This window comes from Coregonus lavaretus, assembly GCF_964263955.1.
Source record: "Coregonus lavaretus genome assembly, chromosome: 32".
In the NCBI taxonomy this organism is placed as follows: domain Eukaryota; kingdom Metazoa; phylum Chordata; class Actinopteri; order Salmoniformes; family Salmonidae; genus Coregonus; species Coregonus lavaretus.
This window is the reverse complement of record NC_140019.1, coordinates 26,842,624-26,864,891: the sequence shown is the minus strand read 5'-3', so window position 1 is coordinate 26,864,891 and position 22,268 is coordinate 26,842,624. Positions and strand designations below refer to the sequence as shown.

Genomic DNA, 22,268 nt, shown 5'->3' with positions numbered 1-22,268 from the left:
TTTATATGGGAGGTGGGAGAGAAAATAATCATATGGAACACTTCCTATTTGTACTTTTTAGTTCTTAAAGTAGTGTTAGTTCTGTACCTACAAACTTGACTTGATAAAACTACTTCAAATGAAACGGCTTATTGAACAGTGTTGTCATGTAGACCTAGTCTATTTCCATGACTACACCTACCACCTTGTGTTAATTGGTGGTTTTAGGTAGAACAATTTCATTTCTCTCAACAACCCAAAAAATTATTAACACTATTGAATATAATAATGATCAATTGTAAACATAAGCAGCAGTCAGGAAAGCTCAAACAGGCAGGAAAAATAATGCATTACACTAGTGACATATTCAATCTCTCATTTATTTCAACTCATTTTACATGGACAGACAAAAAATTGAATTTCCATGTTTACGATTTCACTTTAGTAGCTTTCTTAGCTTTCTTGGGCTTTCCTTTCTCTGCATTTGGCCTCTCCAGACGATTAAACAGGACTCCAGTGTCAGGACCCAGTGCTCTGCCCTCAAAGGGGCAGTCCTTTCCCTGATATTTAACCAGGAAGTCCAGAGCAGCCCAGCTCCTCTCCTCTGGCTTCACCCCCAGCCTGGACAGAAGTTTGTCTGCTATCTCTGGCACTATGGGCTGGAGGAGTGTCCCATACATCCTCAGACACTCTAGGGACACGTGGAGGATGGTGTCCAGCCACAGTTGGTCTCTCCTATCCCCCCTGTCCAACTTCCATGGCGTGTGCCGCTGGACAAAGCCGTTGGTCTGCCTCACACACCCGTTAATGGCCTCCAGAGCTTTGTACACGTGCACACTCTCGTAGTGCTGATCCACCACGGCTGGTAGTGCATGTACAGAGTCCAGCATGTGATAATCTTCATCCACAGCCCTCCCCTCATGTGCTTTGGTCCGTTGACTGGGGAAGGAGTCAGTGCAGAAGTGGGGGTAGACCTGATCTGGGTTGAGAGAGGGGGCAGTGCAGCGGTTAAGAAGGCCACCCAGCGAGTCTGTCAGCTCAGCATTGAGCAGTTTGACCACTTTATCATCGTCATAGTTACAGTCTGTGTCTGGGACCCCCTGGCGCAGGAGGAAGTATCTCATACCGTCTGTGGTGAACCTTTGAGACCTCTCCAGCGGGTCCACCACATTCCCCAAGCTTTTAGACATTTTCTTCCCCCCCACTGTCCAATGAGAGTGCACATGTATGGTCTGTGGGAGGGGCAAGTCAGCAGCCAGTAGGAATGCCGGCCAATAGATGGCGTGGAATTTCAGAATGTCCTTTCCCACGACATGATGGGCAGCACTCCACCATTGAGAGTGTGTGTCCGGGTAACCGGCCACTGTGAGGTAGTTGACCAGGGCGTCTAACCACACGTAGATTGTCTGGTCGAGGTCACTGGGAACCGGAATGCCCCACTGGAGGCGGCTTCTCTGGCGGGAGACGGAGAGGTCTGGGAGGTCCTCCTGGAGCCACTGGAGAACGGCGTGGTGGAACCGTTCTGGCTGCACCGCTCTGGGGTTCCCCTCCAGCCATTCCTGCAGCCGGGACCGGAACTCAGACAGACGGAACATGTAGTTCTCCTCCTTCATCCACTCCACCTGCAAAAGACAAACCAGATTATATTTTATGAGAAAAACTATGTATAAAGAGCACTAGAGTAGTAAATAAAGTTTTTTTTAAATAATTAAAACCTACTTGAGTGACTGGACCTGAATTTATCTGATACATGACGGATGGATATAATTTTTTCTGTTCTCTTTCAGATTTTGTGTAGGTGTTACTTCAGAAACATCACCTTTTGAGCACAGATACACCTTCTACATTTTAACTCACCATCCTAATAGTTATTACATTTCTTATGCTAGAAAGAGAAGCGTTAGGCTACATGGCCACACCAAGGAACAACATTCAGTATGGGAAAATGACATGAATCAATGATGAGATGTAGTAGTAAACCTTGTTATGATGCTAGCAACTGTTAAAGTCATCCTTCAGCCTACCTTGTGGCCGCTCTCCAGAGAGATCTTGATCTCCTTCCCTGATGAATCCTTGGCATCGCCCACCTGTGATGGCGTGAGGAAGCTCTCGTCTTGCGTGGAGTACCAGCCTTCATAACTCCCCTTATAGATGAAGCCTTTACTCTGAAGCACGGTCCAGAAGTGCTCCACTGCACAGCGGTGTCTCTCCTCAGTGGTACGGATGTAGTCTGTGTATGAGATGTGAAAGCTCTCGAAGAGGTGTTTGAATCCCTCAGATACTTTAGTGCAGAAACTTAGAGGATCCTGTCCGGCAGCATCAGCAGCCTGTTGGATTTTGAGGCCGTGCTCATCTGTACCTGAAATGCAAAGATGTTATTTAGATATAAAAAATAAAAATAAAGATATTGTGAATGGAGGGGGTGAGTCTCGTACTCGGGTCACCTGGCCCTAAGGTAAATCAAATCACAGTTTAGCAGATGTTATAGCGGGTGCAGCGAAATGCTTGTGTTACTAGCTCTTAACAGTGGTGCAAAATGTCAAACAAGTACACAAATAATAATAAAAAACTAGAAACAAGAAATCACGAATGTCAGAATGAATCCAGTTAACAACCCAACTAACATTGTATCAGCAATCCAAATGCAATCTATGCAAATATACACCAACAAGATTGACTTCTTTCTCCCCTCTCTCTCCAGATGAAATCTTGCGACTTGTGACGGCCGGCCGCCCAACAACCTGCCCGCTTGACCCTATCCCCTCCTCTCTTCTCCAGACCATTTCCGGAGACCTTCTCCCTTACCTCACCTCGCTCATCAACTCATCCTTGACCGCTGGCCATGTCCCTTCCGTCTTCAAGAGAGTGAAAGTTGCACCCCTCCTCAAAAAACCTACACTCGATCCCTCCGATGTCAACAACTACAGACCAGTATCCCTTCTTTCTTTTCTCTCCAAAACTCTTGAGCGTGCCGTCTCTAGCCAACTCTCCTGCTATCTCTCTCAGAATGACCTTCTTGATCCAAACCAGTCAGGTTTCAAGACTGGTCATTCAACTGAGACTGCTCTTCTCTGTGTCACGGAGGCTCTCCGCACTGCTAAAGCTAACTCTCTCTCCTCTGCTCTTATCCTTCTAGACCTATCCGCTGCCTTTGATACTGTGAACCATCAGATCCTCCTCTCCACCCTCTCCGAGTTGGGCATCTCCGGCGCTGCTCACTCTTGGATTGCGTCCTACCTGACAGGTCGCTCCTACCAGGTGGCGTGGCGAGAATCTACACAGAAAGCGGCACAGGTCCTAATCCAGGCACTTGTCATCTCCCGTCTGGATTACTACAACTCGCTGTTGGCTGGGCTCCCTGCCTGTGCCATTAAACCCCTACAACTTATCCAGAACGCTGCAGCCCGTCTGGTGTTCGACCTTCCCAAGTTCTCTCATGTCACCCCGCTCCTCTGCACACTCCACTGGCTTCCAGTTGAGGCTCGAATCTACTACAAGACCATGGTGCTTGCCTACAGAGCTGTGAGGGGAACAGCGGCACCTTACCTTCAGGCTCTGATCAGACCCTACACCCAAACGAGGGCACTGCGTTCATCCACCTCTGGCCTGCTAGCTCCCCTACCTCTACGGAAGCACAGTTCCCGCTCAGCCCAGTCAAAGCTATTTGCTGCTCTGGCACCCCAATGGTGGAACAAGCTCCCCCACGACACCAGGACAGCGGAGTCACTGACCACCTTCCGGAGACACTTGAAACCCTACCTCTTTAAGGAATACCTGGAATAGTATAAAGTAATCCTTCTACCCCCCCACCCCCCACAAGAAAAAAAAAAGTGGTTGTCCCACTGGCTATCCTAAGTTGAATGCACCAATTTGTAAGTCGTTCTGGATAAGAGCGTCTGCTAAATGATGTAAATGTAAAATGATATGTACAGCAGTTAATATTACAGGGAGCTATGTCGAGAATCCAGTGTATAAATAAACAGTAACTAAATGTACAGTAGTAGAGATATTAGAATGAGCTATGTGAAGAATAACAATCTTCTGCTACCATTTCTGTCATGCCGTCTAACGCATACGCTCGGTAAATCCAACGTATACACCACAGAGAACGCGCACCAAGGCAAACGCAGCGTTCCATTGGAAAATAATGTACAGTGCCGTCGGAAAGTATTCAGACCCCTTGACTTTTTTTCCACATTTTGTTACGTTACAGCCTTATTCTAAAATGGATTAATTTTGTTTTAAATCTTATCAATCTACACACAATACCCCATAATGACAAAGCAAAAACAGGTTTTTAGAATTTTTTGCAAATGTTTTCAAAATAAAAAAACATAAATATTACATTTACTTAGTACTTTGTTGAAGCACCTTTGGCAGCGATTACAGCCTCGAGTCTTCTTGGGTATGACCTTACAAGCTTAGCACACCTGTATTTGGGGAGTTTCTCCCATTCTTCTCTGCAGATCCTCTCAAGCTCTGTCAGGTTGGATGGGGAGCGTCGTTGCACAGCTATTTTCAGGTCTCTCCAGAGATGTTCGATCGGGTTCAAGTCCGGGCTCCGGCTGGGCCACTCAAGGATATTCAGAGACTTGTCCCGAAGCCACTCCTGCGTTGTCTTGGCTGTATGCTTAGGGTCGTTGGCCTGTTGGAAGGTGAACCTTCGCCCCAGTCTGAGGTTCTGAGCGCTCTGGAGCAGGTTTTCATCAAGGATCTCGCTGTACTTTGCTCCGTTCATCTTTCCCTTGATCCTGACTAGTCTCCCAGTCCCTGCTGCTGAAAAACATCCCCACAGCATGACGCTGCCACCACCATGCTTGACCGTAGGGATGGTGCCAGGTTTCCTCCAGATGTGACGCTTGGCATTCAGGCCAAAGAGTTCAATCTTGGTTTCATCAGACCAGAGAATCTTGTTTCTCATGGTCTGAGAGTCCTTTAGGTGCCTTTTGGCAAACTCCAAGCGGGCTGTCATGTGCCTTTTACTGAAGATTGGCTTCCGTCTGGCCACTCTACCATAAAGGCCTGATTGGTGGAGTGCTGCAGAGATAGTTGTCCTTCTAGAAGGTTCTCCCATCTCCACAGAGGAACTCTGGAGCTCTGTCAGAGTGACCATCGGGTTCATGGTCACCTCCCTGACCAAGGCCCTTCTCCCCCGATTGCGCAGTTTGGCCAGGCTGCCAGCTCTAGGAAAAGTATTGGCGATTCCAAACTTCTTCCATTTAAGAATGATGGAGGCCACTGTGTTCTTGGGGCTCTTCAATGCTGCAGACATGTTTTGGTACCCTTCCCCAGATCTGTGCCTCGACACAATCCTATCTCAGAGCTCTACGGACAATTCCTTCGACCTCATGGCTTGGTTTTTGCTCTGACATGCACTGTCAACTGTGGGACCTTATATAGACAGGTGTGTGCCTTTCCAAATCATGCCCAATCATTTGAATTTACCGCAGGTGGACTCCAATCAAGTAGTAGAAACATCAAGGATGATCAATGGAAACAGGATGCACCTGAGCTCAATTTCGAGTCTCATAGCAAAGGGTCTGAATACTTATGTAAATAAGGTATTTTTTCTATTCGTAATGCATTTGCAAAAATGTCTAAGAACCTCTTTTCGCTTTGTCATTATGGGGTATTGTTTGTAGATTGATGAGGAAACATTTTTATTTAATCATTTTTAGAATAAGGCTGTAACGTAACAAAATGTGAAAAAGTCAAGGGGTCTGAATACTTTCCGAATGCACTGTACTTTTGGTGTCCAAAATGCTAACTTTATGCACGGCAAATAGCTTACATGCCAATCGCCAAACGCTTTTTGGGAACGGGCAGAAAAGTCAACCTTGATCCACTGACTCAAAAAGGATAATGTCTGAGTTTTATTCAATAAGAGAAAAGCTGCAAAATGGAGAGTTGAAAATAAAGAGAATGGAGGGCCAGAAAAGGATGAAAGCAGTGCCTATGTTATTATGAGGCGCTATACATACACATTTGACAGTCACAAGACGGGGACTTCAAATAGGCTATGGCAATTCAAGGGAACTGTAGCCTACTGTTCAGATGGGTTAAATGGAAACTGAAATCTGGACACTGACCTGACTAGGTCTATAACCTCTCTCATAGTCTTAATATTAACTCCTGCAGAATTAAACATTTCTTGCTGTAAAAATAATACAGCAAAGGTATATTTTAACTGGGGAACAGGAGAGGAAAAATATAATTTATTTCAGCATTTTGAGAGAATGCACAGTTAGGGACCGTCTGTAGAGGTGCCATCTTTATCAGCATCATAAAAGCTGATAGTATTTCAACCACATAAAATATGCATCCAAGCCGAACTGAAATCTTATCATAAACATGGTGGGTCGTTTTCACAGCTTTCTATTTCCTTACAACCGGTCAAACTGATGTCATTTGGAAATTTTGCACAGAAAATCCTCAAGTTTTCTTGTAGAGTTATTGCATTTTCTCCACGGTACCTAAACGTCTTAGAACAGAGATGACAGAAAACGTTACTGATGTCAACTAGATTGGAGCATTCATTCTATTATTTATGACATTATTCTGGTGAGCAAGAGTTTATTCAGTCTTCTAGGGCAACCAGGGCCGTATTAGGGTTTGAGTTTTCGTGAGGTCGTAATTTTCAAAAACAGCAAAAATAAGCAAAAATGACCCCAGCCATTATCACCTTTGCTGCTGTAGCTTAATTAACCTCAGTCCATCTACAAACACACAGCCTATTAGCTATACAATTGTAATGTTATACCCCTGAAAGGAGGGAAATATGAGAAATGATTCACGCTGACACGGAGCATCAGCGACTGTTCAGTCAGTTGTAATGATGAATTGCATAAAATCATCTCTTTACATAGATCTATTTTCTTACCTTACCTGCTGCTCCCCCTAGGGACATTCCATTAGGGACATTCACATATTATAGCATTTTTTTGATCATCATTTTAATGTTTTTATTTAACTTGGTCCATACACCCCCTCAATGGTCATGCTGCTCCTACTGTTGTCATTACTCAACAGTCTTTACTCTGCCTCCACCCCAATGGACATGTATTTATTCATCACTGCTACAGTTATGATGTATATAGTGCTATTTCTATTGTATTTTTTATTTATTAGCATTTATTATTATATTTCACTTAGTCCTGCTCGGAGCCTAAGATTTTCACTGTACCCTGCAAACACACCTGCAACCCTGTACATGTGACTATAGAGCCCACAGTGGAGGTGACATAATACCAGTGGAGGTTTCTGAGGGGAGGACGGCTCATAATAATGGCCGGAACGGAGCAAATGGAATGGCATCAAACACCTGGAAATCAAATATATTGCTAAAAGTCACCTTGTCCGAGAGAGATTTACATTGTTATCAAAACGTCACGCCAGGGTATGCCTACACGAAACACAACCCTTATTTTAAGTGTTTCTAAAATCCCCTATGGGAAAAATTAATGTTGGAATAACAATTGGAACCATTTGCCTGTTTGACCGCTAGGTTTTATGGGTAATATGACATACTGTGGTACTCAATTAAACACTCAAATTACATAGAGTTTGTATTCCTAGGCATTACTAATCAAGCGCCGCACAAACAGACATCAATGGAGTACACAGATTATCGTATTATCACATTCACATGAATTAGAATACTACATACGATTCTATATTAAAAGTGCTACACAGAATTTTTGTTTTGAATTTTTGCATTGTAATTTCTGAAAATGTCTATAATATATCTGCCGCTAATAGTGGAATGATAGTGTTTCACAATTTTTCACAGTACTCCCGCCAGTGTTATGATTTCTCCCTTAGGAGCGGCATCTGTTGTCAAACTGGGAAATCTGTTCTGTGTCGCTTTGTCATTTCCTGGTTGCTAAAATTCTACACTGTTCGCTCAAAATCGCTGAAAAATATCATTTTTACAGCTGTTTGAAGCTGGTGGACCAAAACTAAAGTTGGTTTTGGTCCACCTGCTTCAAACAGCTGTAAAAACTATATTTTTTGTTATTGAAATAATATTTCACAGCGATTAAGATGGTACAATGATTCCCTACACTATTAAGTGCTTGTTTTCTCACATAAACTGAAATTGAGCTAATAATGTAGGATTTTAGCAACCAGTATATATAGAGATACATACAGTTGAAGTCAGCAGTTTACATACACCTTAGCCAAATACATTTAAACTCAGTTTTTCACAATTCCTGACATTTAATCCTAGTAAAGATTCCCTGTCTTAGGTCAGTTAGGATCACGACTTTATTTTAAGAATGTGAAATGTCAGAATTTACATTTACATTTTAGTCATTTAGCAGACGCTCTTATCCAGAGCGACTTACAGTTAGTGAATACATATATATATATATTTTTTTTTTTATACTGGCCCCCCGTGGGAATCGAACCCACAACCCTGGCGTTGCAAACGCCATGCTCTATCAACTGAGCTACATCCCTGCCGGCCATTCCCTCCCCTACCCTGGACGACGCTGGGCCAATTGTGCGCCGCCCATGAGTCTCCCGGTCGCGGCCGGCTGCGACAGAGCCTGGATTCGAACCAGGATCTCTAGTGGCACAGTTAGCACTGCGATGCGGCGCCTTAGACCACTGCGCCACTCAGGAGACACTCAGAATAATAGTAGAGAGAATTATTTATTTCAGCTTTTATTTCTTTCATCACATTCCCAGTGGGTCAGAAGTTCACATACACTCAATTAGTATTTGGTAGCATTGCCTTTACATTTGTTTAACTTGGGTCAAATGTTTTGGGTAGCCTTCCACAAGCTTCCCACAATAAGTTGGATGAATTTTGGCCCATTCCTCCTGACAGAGCTGGTGTAGCTGAGTCAGGTTTGTAGGCCTCCTTGCTCGCACACACTTTTTCAGTTCTGCCCACAAATGTTCTATAGGATTGAGGTCAGGGCTTTGTGATGGCCACGCCTATACCTTGACTTTGTTGTCCTTAAGCCATTTTGCCACAACTTTGGAAGTATGCTTGGGGTCATTGTCCATTTGGAAGACCCATTTGCGACCATGCTTTAACTTCCTGACTGATGTCTTGAGATGTTGCTTCAATATATCCACATCATTTTCCTTCCTCATGATGCCATCTATTTTGTGAAGTGCACCAGTCCCTCCTGCAGCAAAGCACCCCCACAGCATGATGCTGCCACCCCCGTGCTTCACGGTTGGGATGGTGTTCTTCTGCTTGCAAGACCCCGCTTTTTCCTCCAAACATAACAATGGTCATTAGGCCAAACAGTTCTATTTTTGTTTCATCAGACCAGAGGACATTTCTCCAAAAAGTTTGAAGGTAGGCCTTGAAATACATCCACAGGTACACCTCCAATTGACTCAAATGATGTCAATTAGCCTATCAGAAGCTTCTAAAGCCATGACATCATTTTCAGGAATTTTCCAAGCTGTTTAAAGGCACAGTCAACTTAGTGTATGTAAACTTCTGACCCACTGGAATTGTGATACAGTGAATTATAAGTGAAATAATCTGTCTGTAAACAATTGTTGGAAAAATTACTTGTGTCATGCACAAAGTATCTGTCCTAACCGACTTGCCAAAACTATAGTTTGCTAATGTTTCGGAGTGGTTGAAAAACGAGTTTTAATGACGCCAACCTAAGTGTATGTAAACTTCCGACTTCAACTGTAGATATAATTTTTTTAAATTAGAAAATATTAGCGAGGTCCATGAGGGCAACATGACCGAACAGAATTCCATGTATCTAATTATAGACAAGATGACTAACAAATAGCCTACCAAAAAAAATGAAATTATGAGCAGAAACGTATCTAAATGATCTAAACAAAAACATCCTGCACCCCCTGTCAAAAAATCTTTCTGTCGTCTCTGACTATAGCCTACACGGTTAGGGTCGGGTACGGGCCTCAGATTTTCACTTTATCACATATAGTCGGCGGTTGTGGATGGGTTGTTAGCAATTGCGGGCTGGTGCGGGTGAACAAACAGCTGACCCGCACACCACCAATGTGCATGGGTTTCTGAGTATGGGCATATGCGTGTGTGTGAGTGTATATGTGAGTACAGGAGTCTGTGTGTGTATGTATATATACAGTATAAAGGTGTGTGTGTGTGTGAGCTTGTTTGTGTGTTTTGTGTGAGTGAGTCTATCTTTGTCTCCTACTACAGGAGATGGCATGATGGCTGTTCAACTGTCTGATAGAGATCTGGAGATAGAAACTGTTTTTCAGTCTTTTGGTCCCGGCTTTGATGCACCTGTACTGTCTCCGCCTTCTAGATGGTAGCGGGGTGAACAGGCCGTGGCTCGGTGGCTGAGGTCCTTGATGATCTTCTTGGCCTTCCGTTGACACCGAGTGCTGTAAATGTCCTGGAGGGCAGGCAGTGTGCCCCCGGAGATGCGTTGGGCTGACCACACCACCCTCTGGAGAGCCCTGCGGTTGAGGGCGTTGCGGTTGCCGTACCAGGCGGTGATGCAGCCCAACAGAATGCGCTCAATGGTGCATCTGTAGTAATTCATGAGGGTCTTAGGGGCCATGTTGAATTTCTTCAGCCACCTGAGGTTGAGGCGCTGTTGCGCCTTCACCACGGTTTCGGTGTTGGGAACATTTCAGGTCTTAAGTGATGTGCACGCCAAGAAACCTAAAGCTTTTGACCCTCTCCACTGCGGCCCCGTCGATGTGGATGGGGGCGTACTCCCTCCTTTGTCTCAAGAAGTCCACGATCAGCTCCTTTGTTGTTGTTTTTACGTTGAGGAAGAGGTTATTTTCCTGGCACCACTCCGCCAGGGCCCTCACCTTCTCCCTGTAGGCGGTCTCGTTGTTGTTGGTAATCAGGCCTACCACTGTCGTGTCGTCAGTAAACTTTATGATTGAGTTGGAGTCGTGTGTAGCAGTCATGGATAAACAGGGAGTACAGGAGGTGGCTAAGCACCTGGCGGGCCGCCGTGTTGAGGATCATTGTGGCGGAGGTGCTGTTGCCTACCCTCACCACCTGCGGTCGGCCCGTCAGGAAGTCCACTGCTTCAATAGGAATATTTCACATGGGGGAGGTCATAAATGGCTTATAAACTAGGGTAACTACAATATTATCACAATGTCAATCAATCCACATTGATTCTCATGTGTTTTTCACTCACCTGTGGCAAACCTGGAGTTGAACCCCTGTAGAAGCTTGTATCTGTGCAGGTAGTCAGCTGTAACAGCCGAGTACAGGTGTCCAATATGAGGGGCAGCATTCACATAGAAGATAGGGGTGGTGATGTAATAGGTCCGATCTTCCGTGGGGATATCCGTGCCCATGCGTCTCACCATGAGCATTTTGCAATTCCATTTTGAGGAGAATGATGGTGATGGAGAAAGTGCACATCTTGTAGCATGGCTGAATGACCATCTCTGTGCAACCTTACAGTTTCTGATTATGGAGAGGTACGTCTTCATCATGGGACAACAGGCAAATGTTGACACTGTCCACAAACTATGACTGTGAGGTTATGAGTGACATAACTATGAGGTTATGAAGGATCATATGACTAACGTTACCAACTCCGCAGTGATATTGTGGTCCATAGTAAATGGCAAACAGTGATATCCTCACCCTGTGTCGTTCATTTCTAAAAGCCCATGAGTCGTAGAGAAAAGTAACGACACCAGAAATATGTCAATAAGTTATTTTAGTATTTTGAGTAATCCTGGTAATTCTTTGTTTTTAAAATATAATTCCGTAGAGGACTCCACTTTATAGATCTTCAAGAAATGCACGTCTGTTTCCCTGTCAAGGTTAGGTCTTCTTCCGGTTGTTTCAACGTAATTTCGAATTAATCCAATCACAGTGCTCAACTAAATCATTACACCGCCCCTTTCTACAGGGAGCAACCAATCCGATCAGCAGGAGAAGACACACGTGACATTGGGCGAATTCGTTTTGCATGGCCCGGTGCCCCGGGTTAGCTCATTTTTAACCATTCCATTGGTAAGAGAAATCTCCACCCAAAACGAGTGCTATTCGGGATTCTTCGGACGAAACCCTAACCACAGATGTGTTAATGTGAAGCCTTGGCGTTTCCACGCACTACCAAATATGGTGATGAGAGGAAGCCCAGTGGCCGGTAGTGGGTGAAGATTGGAGCGAGATGGATTTTGGCCGACATTCTGATAATTTTCTGTGCCCAGGGATGTAGCTCAGTTGGTAGAGCATGGCGTTTGCAACGCCAGGGTTGTGGGTTCGATTCCCACGGGGGGCCAGTATGAAAAAAATAATGTATGCACTCACTAACTGTAAGTCGCTCTGGATAAGAACGTCTGCTAAATGACTAAAATGTAAATAATTTTCTCATCGATGAAACATTTGATCTCAATACAGTTTTCTGTTTCCAAAACTAGAATATGTTACGAAAAAAGTGGACTAAGTTTTGTAGACTTGACCCTTTGCCAAAGTCTCCAAAAATTGCGTTGTTTAGAAGGAGTGCAAGGGAGAATTGAGTTATTGCACACGCGCACTTCACATTCCCTGACGGAAATATGCAAATACATACCAGAACGCGCAAATGCTCGTGCTTGGCTCTGCCCACCTCCTTGCTTGTTCTGCCCACTATGATTAATTTGCTCCCATTGGAAACGACAGGCTGTAGTCTATCTTGGGTTAGTTATAAACAATATTTGCCCTAACCTTAACCCTTCCTAACCAAGGGTTTCCCAAACTCGGTGCACATTTTGTTTTTTGCCCTAGCGCAACACAGCTGATTAAAATAATGAACTAATCATCAAGCTTTGATCATTTGAATCAGCTGTGTATTATTAGGGCAAAAACCAAAATGTGTACCTCTTGGGGTCCTGAGGACCGAGTTTGGGAAACGATGTTACCCTTACTTTAACCATTTTAAATGTGAACTTCAAATGGGGTAGGACTCGGACATTTCTGTCGCTGATATTTCCCACATAAACTCCCATTTGCTTGTTAATTTGCGTTTTTATAAAGTCAGTTGATGTAAATGAAAAATTATTGTGGCGAGTTCGTTAACGTTGGCCAGATATTGTATGAAAAAAATATAGCTATATAATTATATTTGACACGCTCACTGACACTGCACGAGGAAGTATCTATTCTGGGCGGACTCCAGCAGTCAGCTGCTTCTCTTCAGATTGGATGGGTTGAAAGCAAAGGTGAGCTCAAAAGTACGTTTTAGGATGTGTGCTACATTAGCGTTTTGTGTTCACGTGAATGTTGTGTGCAAACAAGAAAATAGAATGGCAAGTCAGTTATATAATTCTGTGTTGTAGAAACTTTTCTCTCCTGCTGGCTTGCTTACTTCAAAAGTTAGCTGGCTAACGTTAGGTAGCTGGCTAGCTAGGCTAATGGCCCCGTTACTGTGCTTTGCCTGTCAAGTTATTACTACCAGCTACATCTTATGACCTCCGTTCATAATGAGTAATTACAGCTAAAACAATTACGTTATTCAGATCATTTAGGCAGGAGATATGTCTGCCAATGCTATCTCACCGCATCAATCTTATCAAATGTGTAACGTTAGTAGACATCGTCACGTGATTAAAAAGTTAGCTAGCTAGCTGGCAAAAATAAGACTAGCAGCTGAAACAAAGATTAAGGCTGAAGTCAACAGCCCGAATTGAACTGTAAAAGCTAAGTGGTGATTACTTACTGGAACTTCAATCAATCTCCATAGGCATTGCTTCTTTAATAACTTATAGATCCTCATGAGCATATTACTGTTTATCATCATAACTCAAGGTTGTTTAACTTCAGACATTATTAGTACAAAGTTACGTTTTTGTTTACAAACCCAAACACTTGGGCTTCTAAATATGCCTATGTTGATCAAATGGACTGTCAGCATCCATAGCTGCATCTACAAATTTGAGAATGGTTGCATTTCTCCAGCCCCATTCCTCACATGTTTTGCAAACCCTAGTGTCAGGGCTGCTGCATTGAACAAATCAAATTGTATTTGTCACATGCGCCGAATACAACCGGTGTAGACCTTACAGTGAAATGCTTACTTACAAGCCCTTAACCAAAAATGCAGTTTTAAGAAAAATAAGTGTTAAGTAAAAAAATTGATAATTAAAAAATAACAAGTAATTAAAGAGCAGCAGTAAAATAACAGTAGTGAGGCTATATACAGGGGGTACCGGCACAGAGTCAATGTGCGGGGGCACTGGTTAGTCGAGGTAATTGAGGTAATATGTACATGTAGGTAGAGGTAAAGTGACTATGCATAGATCAGGGGTGTCAAACGTCCGGCCCGCGGGCCGGATCAGGCCCGCAAACGGGTTTAATCCGGCCCGCGAGATGATTTTGAAAGAAAATAATAATAATAATAATAATTTTGTAAAGTATAAAAATGCGCTGCAATTTTTCAATAAAATAAACTGCTGTTCCAATTGCGTCCACTGGATGGCGCAATAGCAATTGTGTTAAGCAAGCAAACTGTTTATACCGGGGCAGAGCAAGTAGGTCAAGCACGTGCAGCCAATGAGCTACTTTGTTTTGCCCGCGATATTTATTACGGCTTCTACTTTTAACATTATGTGCTTTGGCACCCTCATTGCCCCAATATGTCTCTGTCAAAAAAGAGAAAAGTGGACGCAGAGTGCAGTGTTCCAAGAAAAATGGTCATCCTATTTATTCACGGAATTGAATGGGAAAGCTGTATGTTTGGTGTGTTCAGAGCATGTTGCAGTGCTGAAAGAATATAACCTTCGTCGCCACTATGTGAGTCTTCATGCCGACAAATATGACAACTTTCAAGGACAGCGGAGATGAGAGAAGGTGAATGAACTGTTGGCGGGTCTGAAGAAACAGCAGTCTGTGTTTACTCACAGCCGAGACATCAGTGACGCTGCAGTGAAAGCTAGCTACCTCATTGCTAATGAAATCGCAGTGGCTTCAAAACCATTTAGTGAGGGTGAATTTGTAAAAACATGCATGATGAAGGCAGCGGAGATTGTGTGCCCTGAAAAGCGGCAGGCTTTTGCAAATATCAGCCTGACAAGAAACACAGTTGCAGACAGGATTTCCGATCTTTCAGTGGATTTGGACAGCCAGTTGAAGCAAAAAGTAAAGTCATTTATTGCGTTTTCGGTTGCAATTGATGAAAGCACGGACATTACAGATGTTGCACAACTGGCCATTTTCATCCGCGGAGTTGATGACACATTGACCGTCACCGAGGAGTTCGTGGAGTTGGTGCCGATGACAGATACAACGACAGCAGCTGATATTTTTACCGCACTCGTCGGCGCGCTGGACAGGGTCGGAGTGGACTGGTCCCGCGCTGTCAGCCTGGCTACAGATGGTGCGCCCTCAATGATCGGGAAAAAAGCAGGCGTTGTGACAAAGTTCAGAGAGAAAGTGCAATCTGCAAATGGAGGATGTGATTTTTTGACTTTTCACTGTATTTTGCTCCAGGAGGCTTTGTGTTGCAAGTCATTAAAGATGGATAACGTCATGAAGGTGGTCATCCAAACTGTTAATTTCATCCGATCCAGAAGCCTGAATCACCGTCAGTTTGACAGCCTTCTCAGAGAGAGAGACCACATCTATGGCCTGCCATACCACACTGAGGTAAGATGGTTAAACCGAGGTGCTGTCCTGAGGCGTTTCTTTGATTTACGAGAAGAAATTGAACAGTTCATGGAAGAAAAGGGCAAACCAGTGTTAGAATTTCATTCCGCAGAATGGATGCAGGACCTTGCATTTATGGTGGATGTTACAGAGCACCTGAATAACTTGAACAAACAGCTGCAAGGGCGCAACAAAGTTGTCACGCAGTATTATGACAGCATACGTTCTTTCAAGTTGAAGCTGTCATTGTGGGAGACGCAACTTGCCGGTGGTGATGCAGCTCACTTCCCCTGTCTGAAAAATGTGTGCGCGACCCAACATGTGGCAGACATGAAGCGGTTCAAAGATAAAATAACGGGACTGTTACGGGAGTTTGAGCAACGCTTTCAGATTTATGTTTATATGTTTTTATGTTGATGTGCTATTGTTTTTAATTGATTTTATTTGTATATTTAATCTATTCTTGACTTTGTGGTTCTTGCACTTGTTTGGGGAACAGGATTTCATTATTTTTATCTACATTTTTGCCTGAGAAATGACACCCTGATATAGTTCTGTGATATACTTCTGTGAATCACTGAGGCATTGTGTGTTTGTGTGTTCTTTGTCCTCAGAACTTTCAAATAACTTGAGGTGTTTTATGATTAATAGTGATGTTGTGCTTGTACTATTTTGGACACACTGTCCTCAGGCTCCAGCTTTATGTTGTATGTTGATCGTATTAAAACAAAGAAAACAATCTGAAGTTGTTGTTTTTAAGTTATATATACCATGATTTTTCCGGTCCGGCCCACTTGGGAATAGATTTTCCTCCATGTGTCCCCTGACCTAAAATGAGTTTGACACCCCTGGCATAGATAATAAACAGAGTAGCAGCAGCATAAAGGAGGGGGTGGAAACAATGCAAATAGTCCGGGTAGCCATTTAATTAGCTGTTCAGGAGTCTTATACATTTACATTTTAGTCATTTAGCAGACGCTCTTATCCAGAGCGACTTACAGGAGCAATTAGGGTTAAGTGCCTTGCTTAAGGGCCCATAGACAGATTTTTCACCTAGTCGGCTCGGGGATTAGAACCAGCGACCTTTCGGTTACTGGCACAACGCTCTTACCCACTAAGCTACCTGTTAAGAAGCCTTTTGGACCTACACTTGGCGCTCCGGTACCGTTTGCCGTGCGGTAGCAGAGAGAACAGTCTATGACTAGGGTGGCTGGAGTCTTTGACAATTTTTAGGGCCTTCCTCTGACACCGCCTGGTGTAGTGGTCCTGGATGGCAGGAAGCTTGGCCCCAGTGATGTACTAGGCCGTACGCACTACCCTCTGTAGTGCCTTGCGGTCGGAGGCCGAGCAGTTGCCATACCAGGTGGTGCTGCAACCAGTCAGGATGCTCTCGATGGTGCAGCTGTAGAACTTTTTGAGGATCTGAGGACCCATACCAAATCTTTTCAGTCTCCTGAGTGGGAATAGGCTTTGTCGTGCCCTCTTCACGACTGTCTTGGTGTGTTTGGACCATGATAGTTTGTTGGTGACGTGGACACCATGGAACTTGACGCTCTCAACCTGCTCCACTACAGCCCCGTCGATGAGAATGGGGGCGTGCTCGGTCCTCTTCTTTTTCCTGTAGTCCACAATCATCTCCTGTGTCTTGATCACGTTGAGGGAGAGGTTGTTATCCTGGCACCACACGGCCAGGTCTCTGACCTCCCCTATAGGCTGTCTCATTGTCGGTGATCAGGCCTACCACTGTTGTCGTCGGCAAACAACGAATACATGGTTTGTCTTTAGGGTTAGTTAAGTGTTTAGGTTAATAGACATTAACAGTAGTAGACATGGTTAGAGAACCGCCATCCAGAACCTTTCAAAATCTGCCACTCTTTTATTATTATTACTAGTCCAAAAATCTGGTGGTGATTTTCAGATGGATATCGGACCAAACCGCACCGACTTCTACATTGGCCTCTCTCTTGCCATGAGCTCGAGCATCTTCATTGGAGGAAGCTTCATCCTGAAGAAGAAAGGTCTTTTGCGATTGGCCAGTAAGGGGTTTATGCGAGCAGGTATTACCACCACCATACATAACTACATCTTAACTTTAGCTACGTTGGGCCGTTGAAAGTATGCTTACTGAATAAAACTTTAATAATCACTTTTTTGTATTGTTAGTATAGTATGCCCTATCTGTATGATCATACATTGTATTTATTAGGTCAGGGGGGATATGCTTACCTCAAAGAATGGCTGTGGTGGGCAGGACTCATAGCAAGTAAGTGTAGACAAATCTTTTGTCACCTGATCACAATTGTTCTTTATATTAAAATAACAATTTGCCCTTACTGAACTTTAGCATATGGTACAGTAGGGTAAACCCTGTAGTAACAGTCCTCATTGACCTTTCTCTGTTTAACAATGTGGTCTTTGTTTTCAAAGAGAAAGGGAGGAGGCTGTTGTGGGTTTGGTATTTTTGCTGGTAGTCTTTTGTGATGATGCAACGACCCACACTGTCCTATGGAAATCTTTTGAAGTACACATTCCTCAGATCACATTTGCACATGTAGGTTGAATGAGAGAATAGTAATGAAAACTCGCCTCCCCCTACATTTACAGTATCATGTGCATAGTCCCATGTCATTGTTGCATACTAATGCTGGTTTCTGTGTTTCAGTGGGAGCTGGGGAAGCAGCTAACTTTGCCGCTTACGCTTTTGCCCCTGCCACATTGGTGACACCACTGGGAGCAATGAGCGTTCTTGTGAGGTAAATGTCTGATTACTGAACTTCGGCTTGTGCTTTGATAGGTACGGAGTTCCTCATCTCATGAACTGTTAAGATAGGGGTGAGGTGACATTCTGTTTCAAAATGTAATAATCCATTTGCAAAGAGCTAGTTCTAGGATGTTTTCCTAACACATATTTGGGCCTAAATTCAGTCAGTCTTATTGCATGCCTTCTAACAATGTAATGACATTAAAATGAAGACCGCTACTACAACAAATCTGTTCATTTTGACTAGATCAACTTATTTTGCCTGCTTCCTGCAGTGCTGTGCTGTCCTCATACTTCCTGAATGAGCGGTTGAATGTTCACGGGAAGATGGGCTGCTTGCTGTGCATCCTGGGTTCCACTGTCATGGTCATCCACGCCCCTCAGGAGGAGGAGGTTGCCTCCCTTACTGCCATGGCTGAGAAGCTCCAAGACCCAGGTACTGTAACTGACATCATGGGTCCACATATACACAAACACTTTTCTATAATATCATCTTGCATCCCAAATAAGTACTCATTATGTGATTTAAGGTTAAAAAATATATGCAGTGCCTTCTTTAGGCCAATCCCCTTGTATGCACTGATGTTTTTTGACCAGCATGCTATAAACTAAGATTAGAATTTGAGAAACATATTACTACAATCATACCAATGTCTCACATACTGACCTATGCTGAATCCCTCAGCTGCTGTTCAGAGCCACTGATCCAAAAAATAATTGGCTTGTTAATACGTAAAAATGCAAGACTCTCAACTATTGCGTCATGCTCTCAGAATGTACTGATTCAAACGTTCCGACTGTGATCTCTCCCAGGATTCATCGCGTTCGCCGTGTCTGTTGTGGCGAGCAGCCTGATCCTCATCTTCCTGGTCGCCCCGCGCTATGGCCAGAAGAACGTGCTGGTTTACATCCTGATCTGCTCCGTGATTGGCTCCCTGTCGGTGTCCTGCGTCAAGGGCCTGGGCATCGGCATCAAGGAGCTGTTCGCCGGCACCGCCGTCCTAAAGGAACCCCTGTTCTGGTGTCTACTCATCTGCCTGGTGATCTGCGTCAGCATCCAGATCAGCTATCTCAATAAAGCCTTGGACATTTTCAACACGTCCATCGTCACGCCCATCTATTACGTGTTCTTCACCACCTCCGTAATGGCGTGTTCGGCCATCCTCTTCAAGGAGTGGCTGAGCATGAGCACGGACGGAGTTGTGGGGACCGTCAGTGGGTTCCTCACAATCATCCTGGGTATCTTCCTCCTCCATGCGTTTAAAGATCTTACATTCAGCTGGGACTCGCTGCCACTGTACCTGAGGAAGGGGCCTCAGGGGTCCCTCTGGGGCCAGCAGCCCTACGTGGCCCTGCCCAGCCAGGAGAGCCAGGCGGAGGGGCCAGGGGAGGCGAAGCTGGCCAGAGAGGGGAGCTCAAAGGGAAGCTACTCGCCGGAGGGCTCAATGAGGAGGAACAATAGCTTTGTCACCACTTAGCACTTGGGATCAATTCAAACCCTACTTAGCACAAAGGCCAAATGTTTAGATTTCAATATCCCATTGCCAAGTTTTACATTTCTCTGTTTATTTGATATTTACACACCTGCGTAGACGAGTGGAAAATATGTTTACTAAATATGTATTGAGTTGGAGATTCTTACAATGCAATAACCACTGGAAGGACAGCTTGCCTTTAACTGTCATGCACTGCAATCCAGTGAGCACACTGCATTTCTATACCAACAGATGTACATTGTGTCTAGCGATTAGCGAAGTCCAACATGGTTTTACTCATGGTACACCTAAACCATTCAACTGGTTGAAAGTATTAGTCCTACAGGTTTCCCCTTTCTCTGAATGGTTTCTACTGTATAAAAAAAACTGGTGTACGTACACACTTAAAATATCTAATCATGGACAGTGTGATGAAATTGAATGTACTGATTTTAGTTTTAAGATCAAGTTTTGATATGAAGCGACTAGTCCCTTCTGTTTTTCACTGTCTGAACTGTAACTTATTGATAGGCCTATTTGTCTTATTCCTGTGTTCATTTGCCTTAAAATGCCAGAAAATCTATTGTGAGTCAAGGCACTGCAGCTTTTACCTTTTGTGTACTTGGGTTCAATCATCTTTCAAAGTTACTGATTGTGAATGTTGAACAATCTGAGTGACAAGTTACTGTAATGTAATACCTCAATTGTATTTTTCATTGATCATGTTTATGAATATCATCAGTATTAACTGAGGCACTTTCCTTGACATAGCCCCTTTTGAAATGCATTCCTACTACTGCATGTGCCAAACTAACTTAGTGTTTCTTAATCATTGATTTATAACATACTGCTTATTCTTTTAGTATGTGAATAAACAATTACCTTTTATGCAGCAAGACCCTAATACTTGGACCACACTATTCTAAAGCCCAATGATGACAAAGCAGGCAATATAACATTTGTTTATTGCATATATACAATTGAACACTTATTTCAGCCATAGATCGTGCCCTTTTCCCAACAAGACATTGTTCGTACTCTGACTTGTTACTCAATGCAGTGAGTTCCAGTGGCTTTCCGAGGCGGTGGCAAATTGAATGTCCCAGATTTTAGGCCCTTTTCCTCTGCCCCAGGACACAACCTCAACAGCTGGGTAAGATTGTTATTAAAGCATACTAATGAAGATCTCCCATCTCAGTTTGTTATGATTGACATGCAACAGGCTCTAATTCAATTTACTACACAGTTTAAGAAACATCAATATGAAGACATTAGCTAGCGACCAACCAGAATTGACATTACTGCACTTAATCTCGTGTCCCACTAGGTGAGAGAAATTGGCCAAGACTTGGCTATGTGACATGATACAAGGTGCAAAACCGAGGCACTTATCAAAACGACTTGTTTCTTCCCCACCCTGGTTATTGGACAGTGTTCTCATTGCACCATATAGAAAGCTGTCATTGCTGTAAAATATCTTGATTGGCTGTTCAGTGTCTTCTCTTGTCAGTCTATCCAGTGGAGGTTGTTGCTAGACTATTCAGACATGGATTCTGAGAAGGAGCCCTTACTCCTCTGTGTTTGTTCGAGTCTGTTCAGGATGAATTGGCTCGTGTCAATGAAACGCTCTACACAGTTCACAAAGCAGATCTCTGTCCGGGAGTCCAGCTTGGGCCCAGGTTTATCCATGCATTTCTCCTGTAAGGAACCAGAGCAGACAGGTGCTCGATCATTGGCTGGATCACATGTCATTGCATGGCGTGGAGGACATTGCATCGTGCATGAGTAATTTGTTCACATTAAACACTATTTTAGGCGAGTACCCTACAGGTGGTTGATTATGTAGGAGATTAATACAGGAGCGTAGTTACAGTAGCTAGCGAGCTAAATGCAGCAAACGTTTGCACTTAGCCACCTACGCTGGGCCACAAAACAACTGGCATTACCAGCTAGCTAACTTTAGCTACTAAACAATCTAGCTAGTACAATAATTAAGTCTACATGCCCATTGTATCATTGGCTAACTGTGTCAATTTTTATGCATTCATTCACTTGATCGCCAGATGTCCAAGTAGCTAGCTAGTTGTCATTGCAGAAGCGTTTCTTACCCAACACACTTCAGTCATCTGATGGACTAACTGCTGAAACCTTTGTTTTTGGGACTCGATTTCGATGAATTGCTGAAGCTGAGGGTCTGCTGTTGCTCCTTGGTTTTCCATGTTCATGCACAAATCGCTTATAAATTAGAGAGAAATGTACAATTATTAGATAATTGTAAACGATTGACTACAGTTCCTGACCTTCACGTGTGTGAATAGGCTAGGCGCATCACAGGAAACGGAAGAGTGCTGGACCAATCAGAAAGTGCGCCGCTAAGAACAGTAAATTCCATTGGATATGGGGACATGCTACATAAATGAAGTCACCCAAAATTGTTGTTATTTAGCTTTATCAACGTTATCCATGTTGT

The 22,268-nt window shown here is 43.7% G+C and overlaps 2 protein-coding genes across 3 annotated transcripts; one reads left to right on the top strand and one right to left on the bottom strand.

Moving 5' to 3' along the window:
* Positions 1–338: 338 nt before the first annotated feature.
* Positions 339–11,750, bottom strand: mars2 (methionyl-tRNA synthetase 2, mitochondrial). Its single transcript, XM_084150255.1, has 3 exons — positions 11,118–11,750; positions 2,004–2,338; positions 339–1,601 (listed from the first exon to the last, which is right to left on the bottom strand). The coding sequence occupies exons 1-3, from the start codon at positions 11,419–11,421 to the stop codon at positions 408–410; spliced, it is 1,833 nt and encodes a 610-aa protein (XP_084006381.1). The 5' UTR covers positions 11,422–11,750; the 3' UTR covers positions 339–407.
* Positions 11,751–12,854: 1,104 nt separating this feature from the next.
* Positions 12,855–20,979, top strand: LOC311108007 (magnesium transporter NIPA2-like). 2 transcript variants are annotated; one of them, XM_084150644.1, is made up of 6 exons: positions 12,855–13,140; positions 17,481–17,619; positions 17,769–17,825; positions 18,225–18,315; positions 18,599–18,759; positions 19,137–20,979. In XM_084150644.1, the coding sequence occupies exons 2-6, from the start codon at positions 17,481–17,483 to the stop codon at positions 19,799–19,801; spliced, it is 1,113 nt and encodes a 370-aa protein (XP_084006770.1). In that variant the 5' UTR covers positions 12,855–13,140; the 3' UTR covers positions 19,802–20,979. The 2 variants fall into 2 exon arrangements, with proteins under 2 accessions (XP_084006770.1, XP_084006771.1); XM_084150645.1 differs by having other exon boundaries at positions 13,122–13,152; positions 19,137–20,969.
* Positions 20,980–22,268: the final 1,289 nt, after the last annotated feature.